Genomic DNA, 19,730 nt, shown 5'->3' with positions numbered 1-19,730 from the left:
CCAGTCCTGGGCAGAAACCCCTACAAATGACTCTTGTCTTTAGGGAACAAATTTTAGAACTTGACCAATCTGCCTTAAGAAAGCATGCTCCAAAACAGCAGGTAACTGTAAGATTTAGCTGACCTCCATGGCCTTAAAGCCTCTAGCTCCAGCCCTAAGAGGACCCGGGGTACACAGATGAGCAACAACTATAGATCACAGTCAGGGCCCATGTAAGCAGTATATAAGTCTTAAGCACTCTTGCCCTGCAGAACTGAGGTTTATAAAGAGATGAGGATGGACTATTTGCCCTGGTGCCGATGGCATCCATTAGAGCCAAAGAACAGAAGGGGATATATGACTGATCCTTTGCCCCTTTCAACTTTTATAAACAGCAGTTGCGGGGGGGGGGCCTTTGGATCAATGCCATAGCACAAGGTAAGGGTAGTAGCTTTTACCTCTCTCCACAGCACATTTTTGCTGATTTAAATCAGATCCTAGCACATGCTGTTTGTCCCATTAGGGAATGTACCAAGGGAACATGAGAAGTTAACCGATATCTTGATTAGTTTGGAGCCCTCAATCCCCAATCTGAAGCAAGAGTTGGGGGCAAGGTGACTTAAATTTCACAGCATGTTGAAAACAAAAATGTAGAACCGGAATACATTTGGCTTAGTTTATACTTTGGGGCTGAAAACCCCCCAACTGCTGCAATCCCTGCTGCTCGCTATTCCAATCCCGGCTAGAAGACTCCAGGAATGCCAGAAGCAAGTTGGGCACATTTCAGCTGCTCCAATGCCAAGCCATAAAGGCACTCATGCTGCTGGCTCAAGTGGCATTTGAGCCACTGGGCATTTGGGTTGGTGAGTCAAGGGAATAAGACCGTTCAGCAGCCATTAAGGAGGATACAAAAAAGGGGGACAACCTCCCATAAGGCAGCTTCTTTGCAAGCAACCGGCAGAGGAAGGGCAGGAAAGATGCTCATGAGCTAGAAACACATGCACACACGATGGCATGTTTTCAAACAGTTCACCTGATTGGAACAAAAGGGAGAGCCTGCTTCCAAAAGGAAGCACATCAGCTTGGCAGGTTCAGGAAGCAACTGAGCAACCCTGAGACAAGACAGATGTCTGATCCCATCTGCCATTCCCCCTTCAGATCAACTAGGAAAAGGGCAGTTTGTAAACTCATCTTCCTACAGAAGAAAGTCACAGTCAATCCAGACACAGAGGCTGCTTGTGGGGCAGTCCGTCTCCCAGGTGCATACAAGCCAATGAGGTCCATTTCAGAGCAAGACAATCACAATACAAAACGTTTTGCTTTCGTCAGGGGGAATAAAAAAGACCCTGCAGTGTGTGTGTGTCAAAAGACAGAAACCCAGTGCTCAATCATGTCAGTGCACAGCAAGCATTAGACCAGTGGTCCCCAACCTTTTTGGCACCAGGGAGCAGCAGGGTGGGGGAATCGCAGGGGGAGGGGACTGAATTTGGCCTTCCCCTCCTGCGCCACACAGCCACACAGCCTTGCCGCCCACCCCGCTCCCTCCTCCTCCTCCCTCCATGTTTATTATGTTAAGCCAAGGGAAGCATCTTCCCGGCTCTTTAAAAGCTCACCTCCCCCCCCCCCCCCCCGCGGCAGCAGCGGTGAGCAATCTGCTAAACAAGCGGTGCTGCCTTTGCCTCTGGAGGCAAAGGCAGCGCGGCTTGTTCAGCAGTGGTTAGCCGCTGCTGCCGGTTTCCCCCGTGGATCAGCTGCTGCCGGTTTCCCCCGTGGATCAGCTGCTGCCGCAGGGGAGAGAGGTGAGCTTTTAAGCAGCCGGGAAAGCGCTTTCCTCGGCTTAACCTAATAAACACAGAGGGGGGAGGGGGAGGAGGCAGCATGGGGGAGGGGGGGCGGGAGGCTGTGGGGCACCGTAGGAGGGTGGGCAGCTCAGCTGGCGGCCCAGTTGCTGATGGGCCACGGACCGGTACCAGTCCGGGGCCCGGTGGCTGGGGACCGCTGCATTAGACTAGCTAATGGGACATGAGCCAGGCTGAGATGACCATACAGTTACCCTGCTCCATAAAGGATGCTCTCACTGTGAGAATGATGATCCTGCCATTAACTCTGTATTATATCCCTACATCTTAGAGGAACTCTACAGGGCAGCCTTTCTACACCATCTGTTTTCAACTCTACAAACCTCCTCCAAATACCACCTTCCAGGCATGCTGCCAGCTTGCCCGTCTTCTGCCAGATGGCAGCCTCGTTGCAAAGAGGAAGCTTTTGTGACCACCAGGGAGGGATCACAGGTGGGAAGGCAGCTTCTCTTCTGCTCCCCAGAATCACCAGAGACGGTGCGGGCCGCCAGACATGAACAGAGGAGAGCAACAAAGAGGTCAGCAAAATAGGGGAAACAATGTAAAAGTCAGTACTGTTACCAAAAAAACAAAACAAAACCCCACATCAAACAGGGATCCCTTGCACACAGCCATCTAGGATCCATGTCAACCTGCCGGATCCCAAAGAACACCAAAGAGGTACTAAAATAAATAAAAGGAACAGCAGCAGCCTGTCTACTGACGCTTTGCCTGGGGCTCCTGCTACAGGTATCAATCTCCCAAGGGCTTATCTCTACTTATACTGCACCTGCCGGATGGGTAAGATGTGTTTCCTCTCTCCCCCCCACTCAGCAAAATGTCAAGGCTGTGCGGGAAAGGAACGTGCAGCCCTCAACACCCCCCACAGCGCCTCCTACTGGTGGGGATTAAAATGGAGAATTCATGCCCAGCTTGGTTTCAAACTGCAGCTTCTGCCTCTTCTGATAGCGTACTCGAACCCTGGGGAGACAGAAAGAAGAGATCATCGGTTCAAGAAGAAAAAAGAGGAGGCGAAATCAGCAGCAGCCTTACTGGACAAGACCAAGATGTTTTTCATAGGGGCCAATCAGAAATCCCAAATAATCCCTTTTTAGAAAGTTGCCATCCCTGGGTGTGTTCTGGGGTGTGTTCACAGTTCACACACATGGAGAGGTGGGCAAGGCACAACAATCCTGGCCAAGGGCCACAAGCGGAACTGAATTTGCGATTTTAAAGGATTTCCACAGAATCCTCTGCAACTCTCGTATGTTCCACAGCAGATAAATTTGCGGCGATTCTCAGAAGGAGGAAAGTTTAAAGAACCCTGTGCAGATTCAACAGCGACTCTTCACAACCCTACTACATACTGAAGAATTTGACAAGAAGTTTGGTCTCCAGAGCGCCTCATCGTTCAAAACACAAACCTTCCAGCCACATAGAGGAATGTGCACAGAGGAGATCAGGACTTAGGGGGAATGCCGGCTGCCCCAAGGTGGAATATCCTTGCCTTGCGGTCTCAGCCTCCTCCCAGGCTCTCATTTCCTGTCCCCTACAAATGCTGCTTCTCCTTTTCTTGTTCTCTAGTGTTCCCGTTTTTACCAACGTATTTTTTTACTTCTGTAGAAGCAAAGTTACAAACAACCACTGATTCAGATGATCAGGACAGCTTTTCGCAAAGGAGAGGATATGGGGTTCCTTGGCACAACAGATGTGCACTTTATATATTTTGGCACATAGTACCTTGTGTTGGTTTGGCTAATGCTGACACTAAGATACCAGATACTTGCTGTGTCATGGCAAAGAGCAGAGAGCTGAAGCTTCTTTCTCTACCGATTTGCACACAAGAGGATACTTTTACCAAGAGTCAGCTTTCCTAAAAGTAGTTCTTGATTGACTGAAAAGAAAAACCTCTCTACCATCTCTGTGGGATCTATAGCTCTGCCACCATGGATACTTTCATCAACATTTGACACCTACCAGAGCTGGGAGAAAGAAAAGAAAAGATGCTTTTGGCTGCAGAACAGGAAGCCTTTGCTTGTCTTTGGCCTTTGCCTTTGTCTTCTCCAATTATCCTCTACCATCTAGAAATGCCCTCAACATTACATTGCAAGTTTCCTTTGGAATAAATATATTCAAATTCTAAAGCATCAGAAACCATAGTTTAGATAAGATAACCTCGGGGGGGGGGGGGGTGAGCAGGAATGCACGGGAACGCAGTTCCAGCAGGCTCGGTGACAGGGGTGTGAACTAATATGCAAATGAGTTCCTGCTGGGCTTTTTCTTAAAAAAAAAAGCCCTGGATAACATACACAGATCATTTTAACTTACAGAACCCTGGCTGAAATAATTTTGATGCAGCAATAATGCAGCTAAATATCATCTCTCCCCTACATACGACTGCTATGCAAAATATTCTTATCCTTTTAAAGTCTGCCTGGATGCTTTGATCTCAGATCTTGGAAGCTAAACAGGCTTGGTTCTGGTTAAGTGCTTGGATGGGAGACCACCAAGGAAGTCCAGGGCAGGCGATGGCAAAACCACCTCTGCCCATCTCTTGTCTTGGAAACCCTGTGAGGCTGCCAGAAGTCAGCTGCAACTTGACAGCACTTTCCACCACCACCAGGGAGGGGACTTCGCGTATCTATCTGCTGTAATAGTTAAGAACAACTGCTCCATGTTCAGAGGCAAAGTTGGAACAGCAAGTGCTGAGCACCAACAAGAAGGGAGGGAGACAGCTTCTGTCTCTGCTTGATTTGGCTGCTGAGAAGTTGTAGTGCCCGAACACCACCTCAGGGGCTTGCAGAGCACTTGGGTCTTGTGTGTACTTCGTTGTCTGTTACATGAGACGCAAAAAGTGAAGGGAACTTATCAAGAAATCTATTCAATTACAACATGATTCCCCCATAATTTATGCTATAAATTGTTCATTCAGTTCAGTGGCTCAATAGGAGACAGGTGACCAGAAAGCAGGGACTTCAGGAGGCTAATTAATCCTGGATTCTTTGAAATGCCCAATGATAATTTATATGGCCAATAATAGTCAATGGTCCCTTTCACCCAGAAATTCAGATTCAGGAACCCTTGGGAACCAAGATTGGACTCTGTCTTCTCAAAGGACCATCACTCACCCACAGTCTTTGAAGAATCTCACAAAATTTAATACCGCACCCCTTCTAATCAGACAAGAAAAGCTTATTTTGTATTCTCCCTTTTGCTTCCTTACACAGTAACAACCACTCCCTTAGGGAATTCCACTGTTCTGCTATTCATCTATGAGGGTCTGAAAATCTTTCCACTATTCTTGTATACTGGCCATTTTATTCTTAATAGAAATGCATGTTTTGAATGCCCTTTACTTCTATTCATTCTATTTACTTCTATTCATTTCTATTCATGTGAGTCAGTCTTGAGCCCTGTTGGTGATAGCATCCAAGCCAAACTGTGAAGACAGGCATCTGTCCAAGGAACCTGTTATCTCACAGTGTTCATTTTACCTTTGTTTGCTTGCAACACCCTCATTTAATGAATTCTGAATGAGGCTAACAATATTGCACCCATATTTTATACAAATTCTACTTAGATGGCTTGGTTATGTGTTTCCTAGAAAAGGGATTCATGCCCAGATTACCAAAGGGAATTGAGAACACTGGCTGAGTGAAGCAAGGCTGTCCCAGTCTTTACAAGCAGTTCTGCCCACTGATTTGTGTTGCTGTTTTCTTTGGGGGGAGGGGCATCCAAACAGCCCTTGGTGGTAACTGTTCTAGAGAAAGAGTCCTCGTTAGCCAATTAAAACAGGCTTGGGTTCAGACATCTATGAGCTAAAGGGGAAGGTTAAAAGGAAGGATTCTCCCTCATGCTTCGCCTATGAACTTCCATAAACACGTGGCCAGCAGTTGCTGGGAACAGTGAGCACTATGACATGGGCCATTCACACGGTGCAAAACACTCTGGTCTGCAGATGGCCAAGGGTGGTCACTCCAGAAGAAAAGCCAATATGGAACTCTTGCACGTCACTCTTATTTTGGGGGGGGGGAGGGGGAGGGAGATCCTCTGCTTTAAAATGTCAACAGAAGCAGAAGAAATGGCCCATGAAGATGTACCGTATTTTTCAGACCATAAGATGCACTTCCCCCCCCCAAAAAAAAGTGGTGGGGGGGAAGTGTGTGCGTCTTATGGAGCGAAGGTACGTACCTTCCTGGGGGGGGGGGCGATCCGCTGCCTCTGCCTCCGATCTGGCGCTTCCTCCGCGCCTCCCTGCCTGGCTCCATCTTCTTCCGGCAAGCGCTGGGATCGCTCCACGTGGCCCCACTGCAAACCCAGCGCTTCGCGAGCGCTGGCTGCGGAGGGGGCAGCGTGCTTCCTCCTTGTCTGTCTGCCTGGCTCCACCTCTGATGCTTAAAGCAAGCGCTGGGATCGCTCTCTCCGCCCTCCGATCCCAGCGCTTGCTTTAAGCATCACAGCTGAAGCCAGGCACACAGGCAAAGAGGAAGCACCCGCCCCCTCCGCAAACCCAGCGCTTCGCGAGTGCCGGCTGTGGAGAGGGCAGCTTCCTCCTTGTCTGTCTGCCTGGCTCCACCTCTGATGCTTAAAGCAAGCGCTGGGATCGCTCCCTCCGCCCTCCGATCCCAGCGCTTGCTTTAAGCATCACAGCTGAAGCCAGGCACACAGGCAAGGAGGAAGCACGCTGCCCCCTCCGCAGCCGGCGCTCACAAAGCGCTGGGTTTGCGGTGGGGCCACGTGGAGCGATCCCAGCGCTTGATGGAAGAAGATGGAGCCAGGCAGGGAGGCGCGGGGGAAGCGCCGGATCGAAGGCAGAGACAGCAGATTGCCCCCCCAGGAGGAAGGTGCGTCCTATCATCCGGAGCGCCTTATGGTGCGAAAAATACGATATCCCAAAAGAAACTGCACCATAGTGTTGTGCTCAAGAGAACAAAATGCTAGATGGTTAGTCACAGTTCAAATCACAATTCAGCCACAAACATGATAGGAGGCCTTAAGGCAAGCCACTCTCTCTCTCAAAGCCCCCATCCATTTGTACCATGGAGATAATTATGTCGAACCTCAATTATAGGGGTAAAGATTGCTGAGGGTGTGTGAAGTCTATGAGAACTCTGGAAAATAACTATATAAAATTCTCGGGGTCTCTTTCGATATAAAATGCTAACAAGGCTCACTGCCCACTGATGCGGCTTTCTTACCTGATTTCGTGGAGTTTGACGGTCTCATTGATGATCACGACAAGAATGAGGGAGAGCAAACCCAGCAGCCAGGAGGCCATGGGGATGTCGTCCATTTTGTAGGCCACAGGAGACTTAAGGTTTACCCACAACTTTAGGTCCAGAAGGGTCTGGACAACCTGGCCCAGCAACCTGCCACACAGAGAGCAAGATCGGCTCATCACAGGAAGGCATCCGAGGCTTCTACCCCAACACCCTTCACTCACGAGGAACCTTTCGGGAACCCAAAATCTTCTCGTTATCCCCGGGCCAAAGGAAGCCCGCCTAAAATCTACTAAGGACAGGACCTTCTCTGTTATGGCCCCTTCCTGGTGGAATCAGCTGCCGGAAGAGGTGAGGGCCCGGCGGGACCTTGCTCAGTTCCGCAGGGCCTGTAAGACAACCCTCTTCCGGCTGGCTTATAAAAACAGGTTTCCTACCTGTAACTGATGATCTTCGAGTGGTCATCTGTGCAGTCACACCGATGGGAGAAGGCGCCTGCGCCGATCACGATCGGTAAACTTCAAAGCTGCGGATTTCCGCGCCCCGCCCCAGTGCGCATGCCCAGGAGCCCCACCACGCATGCCCACTGGGACGGGAGCGGACATCCCGCCAGTTCCTTCTGACCGCTGCGTCAGCCCACTGACGGACCGGCCGCAGAGGGGAAGGAGGGCGGGTAGTGTGACTGCACAGATGACCACTCGAAGATCATCAGTTACAGGTAGGAAACCTGTTTATCTTCTTCGTGGTCTCTGTGCATCACACCGATGGGAGATTAGCAAGCTACAGCATACCTGGAGGAGGGTGCCACGGTACGTCAGCAGGAAAGAGATTGCAGGACTGCCCGGCCCACTAAGGACTCCCTACGCCGGCTCAAGTCCAGGGCATAATGCGACACGAAGGTGTGTGGCGACGCCCACGTGGCGGCCTTGCAGATGTCCTGAAGAGGTATGCCTGCCCTTCATGAATGCCGCCGAGGTGGCCATCGCCCTGGTGGAATGGGCCCGCACCGGCCCCGGGAGCGGCGTCTTGCGGAGCAGGTAACACAGCCTGATTGTCTCGACAATCCATTTGGATAACTGCTGGGACGATATCCTCTGACCCCTCGTCGCAGCCGCGTAGGATACAAACAAACGAGGGTCCTTACGAGAGTCCTTCGTACGGTGCACGTAGAAGGATAACGCTCTCTTCACGTCAAGAGCGTGCAACCGGCGCTCAGCCTCCGAAGCCGGATTGGGGTAATACGCTGGCAAAGAGATGTCAGCATTGAGATGGAAGGACGACAGGACCTTCGGAAGGAAGGTAATGTCCGGACGGAGCACCACCCCCTGAGTGAAGGTTAAATAGGGGGTATCACATCGGAGGGCCGCCAGTTCGCCTACACGTCTGGCCGACGTCACTGCGACCAGGAAAGCCGCCTTCCAGGCCAGGAGGTGCGGAGCACAAGTAGCCATTGGCTCAAATGGTTTTCCAGTTAAGGCCTTGAGCACCAAGACCAGGTCCCAAGCTGGCGCGGGCACCCGCACTGCTGGATATAGCCGAGCAAGGCCCTTCAGGAACCTCTTAGTGTCCGGGTGGGCAAAAACAGACTGTCCATCCACCCGCGGGTGTTCTGCCGAGATGGCAGCCAGGTAGACGCGTACTGACGATACTGCCAAGTCCGTATCCAGCAACGAGAGTAGGAAATCAAAGATAAGTGGCAGGCCCGCCTCACGCGGGTGGACCCCTGCCGCCTCCGCGAATTGTGAGAACCTGCCCCACTTGTAGGAGTATGACTTGCGCGTGGAAAGCTTCCTGCTGTTCAACAGGACAAATTGCACTCTCTCTGATAACTGTCGCGGCTCAAACGCCATGCTGTGAGCTTCAAGTGCGGGACATCGTGATGAAGTACCCGACCTTGATGTGACAGTAGGAGATTCTGCACCTGCGGGAAGTGGTGAAACTCTCCCCTGGCCAGCTCCAGAAGAAGCGGAAACCACTGCTGGCGTGGCCACCACGGTGTGACGAGGATGCCCACCGGCCGGTCCTGCAGAATCTTCTGCAGCACCCTCGTTATGAGTGGAACGGGGGGAAACAGGTACACCTTGTGCCAGCGCCACGGGACGAGGAGGCCGTCTCCCATGGACTTGGGGTCTACTCCCCCCCTGCTGCAGAACAGCCTGCACTTCTTGTTGTCCCTCGTCGCAAAGGCGTCGAGGTCCGGTGTGCCCCAACGCTGGAAGACCGGTACCAGATAGTCCCAGTTCAGCTCCCACTCGTGGAGGAGCGCCCCGCCTCGGCTGAGGAAGTCCGCTCGAACGTTCTGCTCCCCCGGAAGGTGAGTGGCCACCAGGGACGTCCCCAGGGACCCACACATCTCCCAGATGCTCATGGCCAGTCTGCACAAACTGCGAGACACCGTGCCCCCTTGCCGGTTCAGGTAGGCCATGGCGGTGGTGTTGTCGGTCAGAATGGCCACCGACCTGCCCCGAACCAGAGTCTGGAAAGAGTGCAGAGCGTGAAACACCGCCATCAGCTCCAAGAAGTTGATGTGCTGACCCCGGAGCTGGTTGGGCCATGGGGCTCCCACGCACAGTCCCGAAGCGTGAGCCCCCCATCCCCACAGGGACGCGTCCGTCGTCACTGTGATGGAAGGCGGGGGCCTTTGGAAGGGAACCCCTTCCACTAGGTTGCATTCTGTCCCCCACCAAACCAGGGACTCCAGAACCTCTGGAGGGACTGTCAGCAGTCGAGACAATGGATCGTTGTTGCAATTGAAGACCCGAAGAAACCAGAGTTGTAACGGGCGCATGTGAAGCTTCGCCATGCCCAGGACCCCCGTCATAGCTGCCATGAGTCCCAGAAGCCGTTGAACCTGACGAGCTCGCACCGTGGGGTTCTGGCGGAGGATAGAAACCGTCCTGATGATGACCTGTGTGCGGTCTAGAGGAAGGAAGGCCCTGCAGGCCACCGAGTCCAGGACTGCACCGATAAATTGCACCCGTTGGGAGGGCTATAGATGAGACTTGCTCCAATTGATTTGGAGGCCCAGGTCTGCAAGGAGGGCAAGAGTGACGTCGATGTGTCGCAGCAGTGAGCCCCGTGAAGTCGCCACTATCAACCAATCGTCGATATACGGGAACACCGTCACCCCTTGCAGACGCAGGTGGGCAGCGACGACCACCATGGTCTTGGTGAAGACCCGTGGGGCAGTGCAGAGGCCAAAGGGAAGGGCCCGATATTGGAAATGGGAGTCCCCAATGGCGAAGCGTAGGAACTGTCGATGGGAAGGAAGGATGGATATATGAAAATATGCATCCTTCAGGTCTAGGGTGGCCATCCAAGTGTCCGGCCTGAGGAGGGGAAGAATACACTTCAGGGAGGTCATACGAAACTTGTCGCACTGGACAAAAACATTCAGCGCACGGAGATCCATGATAGGCCGGGGGCCCCCATCCCGCTTTGGCACCGTAAAGTAGCGGGAATAGAAGCCTTGGCCCCGCTGATTTTCTGGTACGACTTCGATGGCCCCTTTTTGAAGCAGAGATTGCACCTCCTCTCGGAGGGTTGGAGAGGGTGACGTGTAAACGAACTTGTGTGTCATAGGGTGTTGCAGGAAATCTATTTTGTATCCCCGCCGGATGATGGCCAGGACCCAGAGGTCCGATGTAATGCGGCCCCAGACCGAAAGGAAGGGGGAAAGGCGAATAGAGTCCACAGCCGTGGGTGGGCAAACTGCCCGGAGGAAGTCAAAGGCCCTGCTTCTGCTGCTTAGAGCCCTTCTGCCTGCCCGGCTGGGTGGCCGGTGGAGAGTACTTGGGCTTAGCAGAGTACTGCTGACGCTGGAATGAAGCTGCCAGCTTCGAGCGCCAGGAGTGTTCCGGGGACTTTGCGAAGGGTTTCCTCTGCCACGACTTAGTCCACTGACGCTTTGTCGTAGGGCGGGACGTTGACACCCCCAGGTTCCTTGACGTCTTCATACTCTTATCCAGCTCCTGGAGAACAGAGTCTGTATTAGAGCTGAAAAGGCCCGAACCATCGAAGGGGAGGTCCTCAATGTAAGCCTGGGTGTCTGGCTGGAGGGCAGTAGATCTGAGCCACGAATGACGCCGCAGCGATACTGCTGTAGTCAAAGCCTTCGAGCAGGTGTCTCCAGAGTGCTTGGAGGCATTCAGCTGCTGTTTAGCCAGCAACATCCCTTCTCTTTGCAGCTTCCTGAGGGCGGACCTACTCTGTTCTGGCAGAGTGAGCAAAATGTCAGAGACCTGGTCCCATAATGCATACTGGTACCTGCCCATGCATGCGGAGTAGTTGGCTATCTTCACACCCAGAGAGCCTGCTGAGTAAAGCCTGCGACCAATAGAGTCCAGCTTCCTGACTTCCTTATCCGGGGGCGTGGAGTGTGTCTTCTTAGCCTTCGAAGACGCTGACACAACCACCGAGTTGGGCTTCGGATGATTATATAAAAAGTCCGCCGTGTTCTCCTGAATTCGATACATGTGATCGAGACGGCGGGAAGACACCGGTGTCGAGGCGGGTTTGTCCCATGAGGACTTCGCCGTCTGGAGCATCACGTTCGTAAGAGGAAGCGCCACCGCCGTCGAGGTATCGCGCTGGACGATGTCAAACACAGTGTCCGTGACCTCCGGTAGTGGCTGCTCCGTCGGTAACGATAGTACCAGTGCCATCCGTTTAATCAGGTCCCCGTAGGATTTCAAGTCCTCCGACGGGGAGATGGGGTTTTCCTCCGACGTTTTCCCCGAGGGGGAGGGTTCCGCTGGGGAAGAGTCCTCCGGGTCCTCTGGAGAAGAGTCCCGCACAGACCTGGTAGAGTCTCCTGGGGAGTGCGAGGGTTCCGACGGGTCGCGGGGTGGTGGCGACTCGGGGTCGACCGGGGCTTTCGGCTTGACCATCGGAGTCTTTACCGGTTCCCGACGAGGTTCGAGCTCGGGGGGCTTCGAGATCGATGCCGATGCGGAGTGCTTCGGAGTACGATAGGACGTCCGGGATCGGTACGACGACTCCGATCGTTGATCCCAGTCTGTCTGTCGTGGCTGAAGCCACGGGAAAGGCGGTTGCATTGGATATGCGCCGTATAAGTACTGCCATTGACGTTGGTCCCACAGGACTTGGGTCGCTGGCCGATGCGGAGAGCGGATACCCTCGATGTGGCGTGGTGAGTGCGCCTCCGATCGATGTTCTCGGGAAGGATCCCATCGGTCCCGAGGGCTTCGGGAACGGGGGGTCCCCAGTCGAGGAAGAGGGCTCCTGTCGACGCCGGAGCGTTGGGCCGGTTCGATTTCAGAGTCCGAATCCGAAATAACCAGCTGGGTTGACATGGACGCCAGAGGGGTCTGCCGACGAGGCGACGCAAACAGCTTCAGAGGAGGGACGGTCCTCGCCGAGTCCGACGGGCCTTCCGACTCCGGTGAGATTGGCGGGGTTGGTTTACGAGGCTTAGGCTTCTCAGCCTTTTTGGCCTTCTTGCTATGCTCCCCGCGATCCTCCTTGTGCCGCTTAGCAGGCACTGAGGACTCCGACGTTTCCGCCGAGCCCGAACGTTTATGTGGGCGGTCGGCATCGGAGGGGGTCTGCTCGGTATCGACCTGCTTCGGCGCCGATACCTGTTCGGTGGCGGTCTTCTGGCCTTTGGCCATTTTGCTGGGGGAAAGCGCCTGTTCCATTAGCGCCGCCGCCAGTCTCGCCGCCCGATTTTTCCGAGTCTGTTTAGAAAATTTGGAGCAGTGCACACACGAGTCCGGTTTGTGGCGCTCTCCAAGGCACAACAGACACAACGAATGTCCGTCAGGCGGTGCGATCTTGCTCCCACACTGGACGCACCGTCTGAAGAAGCCCCACCGCCTTTCCATGCGAGGGAAAGAAACGGCGGGAAGGTGGACGGGGAGGCCGCCCGAGGGCGGGAAAAAACTCACCCGACGTTCCCGCGCAGCAAATTCTACTCTAACTATCACTAACACTAACTGAAAACTAACTACCAGCTACCTAACTAAAGAAGTAGAACAAGTTCACCGACCGTAGCCAGAGATCGACTGATCAGCGCGGCGGTCAGAAGAGAACTGGCGGGATGTCCGCTCTCGTCCCAGTGGGCATGCGTGGTGGGGCTCCTGGGCATGCGCACTGGGGCGGGGCGCAGAAATCCGCAGCTTTGAAGTTTACCGATCGTGATCGGCGCAGGCGCCTTCTCCCATCGGTGTGACTGCACAGAGACCACGAAGAAGATCTAACCGGCACAGGAAACTAAGTGTAGTCCTATAAGATTTCTGCTATCCCTAATGTTTTAATGTTTTAAATGTTTTAACTGTGTTAAATGCTTAAACTTAATATTTTTATGCTGGATTTTATGTTGTGAGCCGCCCTGAGCCACTTTGGTGGGAAGGGCGGGATATAAATTATAAATAAACTAATAAACTAAACTTCTTTGCATCAGCAACCAAAGCGGAATATGCCAGTGGGTGAATGGATGACTTAAGACAGTGAATGTGTAGGCCCAAACGGGCAGGATCCCCAAGATGACAATCCCCTAGTTGCAAAATCAAGAACTTCAGAGTTCAATCATTAGAGGAAAGAGAGCAAAGCCAGAGAGGACAAGGGAAGTTCTGAGGCATGTGAAGCCAGAGGAAGATAGATCGGGCAGTGCTCAAGAACGACTGAAGAGTGAGAGGCCTGGAAGAAAATGGACAATGGGAGAAAAAGTAATGGAGTGGGGGAAAAAAACAGCTGTCTGGTATGGAGCAAGAAAGTGGATTGGGAAGGATGAAGAGATCCAAGTACCAGCTCTTCTGAAGAACCGGAAGACAATACTCACACAACCACCACTGTCAGGGTCCACCAGACGTTCGTGAAAGGGCTTTTCTTCCACAGTGGTTTGGTTCGATGGACATGGGTGACAGATATAAACACTGGGAAGGGAAAAAAAGTTACTGTGCTTTTATCCGCAGCCTTACTGTAGACCTACAAGGGGCTATTTATGCTATTGTGTAGAGAGAATGGTGACCTGTGAGTCTCAGTATCCAAGTCAACAGATCTCAAGGTTGCCCTACTACATTTTCAGCTCAGGAGCCCAGAACACAGGTTATGCCATCGCTGCTCAATTGCAATAGCTTCTTGCCTACTCCACAGAAGTCACCCCAATTCAAATTCCCAACAAGAAATAGTCTTGTTTTCTATGCACTTAGTCTTGAAAGCGTTATTGGGGCAAATTAGGTACCCAATTGTACTTTTTGGGGTAGAATTCAGAGAGAAGTGACTCTAAAACCTTTTCCTCTTAGGTCACTGTACAGTTTCCCCAAAGCGCAGTTATCGCTTATTTTTTTATTTCCTGTTTAAAAAATACCTGGGCAGGAACCCTCCCCCCCCCCAATCTATTCATTTTTGCCATTAAGATGTTTTTAATTACAAAAAAAATGACTGAGGGAACTGTGTTAAGGGTTCTGAATAGATACAGCCCTTCATGACAAACACAAACAAAACAAAAACTTCACATTACTTCTTTTTACTCCCAGATACCTGGAGAATTCGGCTTGGGATGGAAATATACTCTAAATGTATTACGTGCCACTTTTTCAGAGGACAGACTATTAAATTAATGGGTTCATTTGGTGTTTATCTCCCTGGAACAGGGCATTGATTAATTTCTATTACTGCACTAATAGTTAAAGGAAGCATGTTGTTTTACAGCTGCCCTATGGAATTAAATTTACAAGGCAGTTAACAGTTGTTAGTGTGTTTAACAGCGGTACTCTTGCACAAGACTCATTTATATCGATGAAGTTCAAACAAGAAGCCTTTCTAGCCAGCTCTGCCAATAGAACATAGCCAGAAAGTAGCCAAAGGGGACTATAGATAACCACAAGGGCACAATCTCACATAAAATGCGACTCAGCGAGTAGCAGAGGATGAGCCGAGGGTAATACCTGAAGTCGTGGGATCTCCTTCGCTGCGAGAGACAATTTGGGTCCAACCCATTAAGAAGAACTGGTAAACAGAATGTGGTAGTTTCCACAACTAGCATATTTTACAAGATCGCCAAGTATGCTGGACAGGTAAAACAATGTGTTGCTCCGGTTATTCTCTCATGTGGCGAGTTTTGCCTGTCAAAAATATCTGGGCAAGGGCCAAATTTCATTTGATACCGAAGCTGCGTGAATGCTGCTCTAGATATGTACTTTGGCCTTTACAAAAACAATCACTAGTTGTACATTTGTGCAGAAAAAAAAGATTACGGTGTGAAGGAAGGGGAAATAACTCTTCACCTCACAGAGCCATTGTCCTGACTGCAAATGGCCTTCTCCCCACCCCACTGCTGCTTTAAGACTCATTAGAGGGAAAAGAGCCAGGTACCTATACTGTGCTGCACAAAAGGGAGTTTGTAGTCAGGGGAAAGCTAGAAAATCTCTCCCTGTGCACTGTGGGCCTGATCCGTATGAGAGGCTCCTTGTGTCTAATTTCTGAGGCAAATCAGATGTCTGAAGTTCCAGTCACCAACACACTGAGTTCAGCCCCACAAAGGCACAGGCCCAGTCCTAACCATCTATGTTTTTTATAGACACCTGTCATCAGTCTCTGGCTGTATAGATAACACCAGTATTTAATTTTTATCCCACCCTTTCACCAGAAGCTTTGTGTGGTACACATGGTTTATCCTCTTCTATTTTATGCTAATAACAACCTGTGAGGTAAGAAAGAATCGACCCAGTCTCAACCAGCGAGCTTCTGGGATGAGTGGGAATCGGAACCTGATTCACTGTAGTCATAAGCCAAGCATCAGATGGCTTTACCACACCACCTTCTGTGAGGAGTTCTTACCCCAAAACAGTAAGCAATAAAGAAACTAATCGCTTACCAGTATGTAAAACAATCATTCCAGCAGTGAGTTTCTGAGACAGAAGAAGAATGTTGGAAAATGACTCAAACCAATGAGGAGCGCCTTCCACATGACTGGAAGAACAAGAAAAAACACAGGGCATTTCACGGGGCAAGTTAAAAATATATACAATGAGCCCCCACCTGGACAGGGAACATAAATGGAACTAGTGGGCTATTAGCAAGCTCTCGTAGGCTCTGGAATTCTGAAAAAGGGCTTTCTTGTGGTAGTGAAAAAGGACTTGGAGGCTTAGGGTTTGTAGAATCTTTCGGGCTCAAGTGGCGTGTTCTACTGGAGAAAGTTTTTCTTCCAGACGTTTCGTTCTCAGCTGCGGAGAACATCCTCAGTGGCGTTGCAGCCGGAGCAGGCGTTCTGACCTTCTTGGCTGCTGTGCATTGAGTGAGGCCAGGGCTATTTCTAGAAATAGCAGCTCTCCAGCAGCCCTGGCCTCACTCAATGCACAGCAGCCAAGAAGGTCAGAACGCCTGCTCCGGCTGCAACGCCACTGAGGATGTTCTCCGCAGCTGAGAACGAAACGTCTGGAAGGAAAACTTTCTCCAGTAGAACACGGCACTTGAGCCCGAAAGATTCTACAAACCCTAATGACGATGCCAGCCGTGAAAACCTGAAATCTTTGACTTGGAGGCTTGTTCAACCCATTACCATTTCCTTATTTAGAAGATTTGTATCTTGCCTTTCAGACCCATCAGGGCCAACAGGGTAAGTATGATTGAAAAAGGCAACTCTGTGGCAGTCCTACACAGACCCTTTACTATATAACTGGGAGTGGAAAGAGGCAGCCATATGCCAGCAGTGATTTTATCCAGTAAATCCCCACAGTAGCTACACAAATCTGTTGCAGCAATGGACAAAGAGGGTGGGGAAAGCAGGGTGGAAAAGTCTGTATCATGTCAGGGTTTGGGACCTGTATTCAGTGAGCGCCTTGCAACTGGAAAAGGATAACTTCTAATTTAAAAAGTTGGATTTCAGGTTTTTAAGGGGAAAAAAATCTGTAGTCCTTATTGTTGAAAAAAATATATAAGTTCTTCTAAAAGATCAGAGACCTTTAGAGAGGTCAGCTGAAACTTTTTCAATCCCCAGGGGTGTTTTAATGGCAGCTAATGCCTATTTTAACTGCAGTGAATGTATTTTACTGCATGGCACCTTGAGTATTTACTTTTAAATATAAAGGTGAGTGGATGAACCTTCACATAATTTTTTTTTTAAAAATGAGAGGAACTAGACAAAGCTTTCACACATGCATGCCACAGAATGGCATTCCACTAGGGACGGACACAAACCAGGAAAAGGGCAGTTCTTGGAGGTTCGTGAACGTCCACAAAGTTTTCCATTTTCTTGAACTGGTTCAGGTTTGTGGGGTTCATGAAGGAGGTGTTTTTAAACGTCTCCCCACCCTTCCTGAGTTATGCTGCAGTGGTTCCAGGAATGCTTCCAGGAATGAAGCGAAGGCAAATTACCTCCCCCACACTTGTGGAGGCATGCCACCAATGGGGGGATTTTTAAATGCTGCCCCTTCCCTCCCAGAGCTATGCTGCAGCTGTGGCATACCTCCAAGAGTGAGGGGAAGGGAAGGTAGCTAGGAACCGAATGAACTGTCACAAAACCATGGCAGTTCGTGAGTGCATCGTGAACCAGGTGAATTTGCGAACCCCCGCAAACCAGCTTGATTAATGAGAAAATCTGGTTTGTAATTCGGTTCATACCCATCCCTACTCATGCCCACACTTCTACCTCAATATTTGGGAATGGAGGATATTGGAACAAGAAAAAAAGTCTACAAATGTTAACATTCAAATATGCAACCTCATAACGGAGGGGAGAGGAGGGTTAATTGAACTATGCAGATTACTTCCACTTGGAAGGAGGAAGGAACTGGGAAGATCTGAGGTAGCTGAAGAAGACCTGGGGCTGAGCATCTGCTCCCCTTTGCCTGAGGCTTGCAGCCTATGGCTCCGCAAGGACAGTGCTAGCAGAATCACCACCAGCTTAGGACAACCTTCTAACTCAGGGGTGTCAAACTCATTTGTTATGAGGGCTGGATCTGACATAAATGGGACTTTGTGGGGCTGTACCAGGCATGTCATAAAATATAATGCCAGGCAGTGGAGATATAACCTTTATAAAGGATACAGAAAAATACAATTAAATATATTATTTTTTTACTTAAAATACAAACATGTTTAAAACTCCTGCAATGTTTTGTTTAAAATCAAAAGCTGGGGAATAGTGGGATTTGGCAATGCAATTTTAAAAATAAAACATCCAAAAAAAAAAGCACAAGGATCACAGCAGAAACTAAAAAATATAAACCAAAAATATAAAATGCTCTGGGCTTAGGAAAACATGAAATGGCTGGGCATTGCAGGCTTCTCCCCCTGCCCCCAGGATTACTCAGATTGGCAATAGCTCTTCAGTATAATATCCCCTTGTGGCTGTGGGTTCCCAGGTTAGAGAACTCACTGGGCACCAGTTCTAAGGTCCATTCAGCAGAGACATGCTGGCTCAAAGCATCAACCCTTTATTTGCCAAGTCACACAACTCCAGCAAGGAACAGCTACTAACTGGCCATATAAATGCTGAAAAGTGAAACTGAGCTCCACTCCATTAAAATACATTGCAGCACAGAAAAATCTGCAAGGAAAACATGGAATGGATTTTCGATTAAGGTCTCTGTGCCCAGACAGACTACTCCCAGAGAGACAGAAAACTTAATGGAAAGTCCATTTCGCATTTTCTTTACAGCTTTGACGGCCCAGAATTGCTTCCTGCTTCAGTCTGCAAAGACAAGGAAGAAAGAGCCTGGAACTTCAGCAACCTCAAAGCTTCAAAAGGTGAGGACAGAAGGGGGGAGAAAAGAGCCCTGCAGGCCTGATTAAAGCCCTGGGTAGGTTGGTTTTGGCCCGTGGGCTGAACATTTGACACCCCTGTTCTAACTCATCAACTGCTTCAGGTGCACCGATGCTGTTACGTATCTCAGTTTAAATTGAACTTTTTTTTTTGCATTTTTGTTATGCAAGTCACTTCTAAGTACTGAAGAAAATCAAGGTAAGCCGCTCGTGTTTTGTTTATCTATTTAAATCACAACACCTAAGAACACTGATACAGAAGCATGCCCTGACTGCTCCTTACCTGTTCAGCATGATCGAGGTGCAGCCCGTGACATTGAAGGCAGAGGAGTTGAAGTTTGCACAGTAGTCTTGTAACATGTAGCCAAAGCAAGCCAAGCAGGAACAGATGGTAAGGCTGAATTTCAGTAGAAAGCAGAATAGGAAGTAGTGCTGTGTCTAAGAACGTAACCAAGAATACCACAGTTACTTACAGAACTGGAGGGAATTACTTTGCCCTCACAACACTCGCCCAGGACCCTCACACTCAACAGTTCTAGTGACAATGACCTTGCACCGGCAGTGCTATAAAACAGGGGTCCCCAACCCCCGGCCCATGGACCGGGTCGTGAGTTGTATAATTATTTCATTATATATTACAATGTAGTGATGAAGATGATGATGAAGAAGAAGTTGGATTTATATCCTGTCCTCCACTCCAAATCTCAGAGTGGCTTAAAATCTCCTTTTACCTCCCCCCCCCACACCCCACAACAGACACCCTGTGAGGTGGGTGGAGCTGAGAAAGCTCTCCCCAGAAGTTGCCCTTTCAAGAACATCTCTGTGAGAACTATGGCTAACCCAAGGCCATTCCGGCAGCTGTAAGTGGAGGAGTGGGGAATCAAACCCGGTTCTCCCAGATAAGAGTTCGCACACTTAACCACCACAACAAACTAATAGAAATAAAGTGCACAATTGTATCATCCAG

At 50.3% G+C, this 19,730-nt stretch overlaps 1 protein-coding gene across 5 annotated transcripts in view; it reads right to left on the bottom strand.

Annotated features, from left to right (window-relative positions):
• Nucleotides 1-2,341: 2,341 nt before the first annotated feature.
• Nucleotides 2,342-19,730, bottom strand: part of TMEM94 (transmembrane protein 94) — a 146,448-nt gene continuing 129,059 nt past the window's right edge. For 2 of the 5 annotated variants that reach the window (XM_060251940.1, XM_060251943.1), the window contains 5 exons: nucleotides 19,047-19,201; nucleotides 15,876-15,970; nucleotides 13,839-13,932; nucleotides 7,016-7,186; nucleotides 2,343-2,798 (listed from right to left, as the gene is read on the bottom strand). In XM_060251940.1, coding sequence (XP_060107923.1) covers nucleotides 2,726-2,798; nucleotides 7,016-7,186; nucleotides 13,839-13,932; nucleotides 15,876-15,970; nucleotides 19,047-19,201 — 588 coding nt within the window. In that variant the 3' untranslated portion in view covers nucleotides 2,343-2,725. Of the gene's footprint in view, nucleotides 2,799-7,015; nucleotides 7,187-13,838; nucleotides 13,933-15,875; nucleotides 15,971-19,046; nucleotides 19,202-19,730 lie in introns of all 5 variants that reach the window. The other 3 variants (XM_060251941.1, XM_060251944.1, XM_060251945.1) reach the window with 3 other exon arrangements.

Source organism: Heteronotia binoei, chromosome 13, assembly GCF_032191835.1.
Source record: "Heteronotia binoei isolate CCM8104 ecotype False Entrance Well chromosome 13, APGP_CSIRO_Hbin_v1, whole genome shotgun sequence".
NCBI lineage: Eukaryota > Metazoa > Chordata > Lepidosauria > Squamata > Gekkonidae > Heteronotia > Heteronotia binoei.
This window is presented reverse-complemented; position numbering and strand designations above follow the sequence as displayed.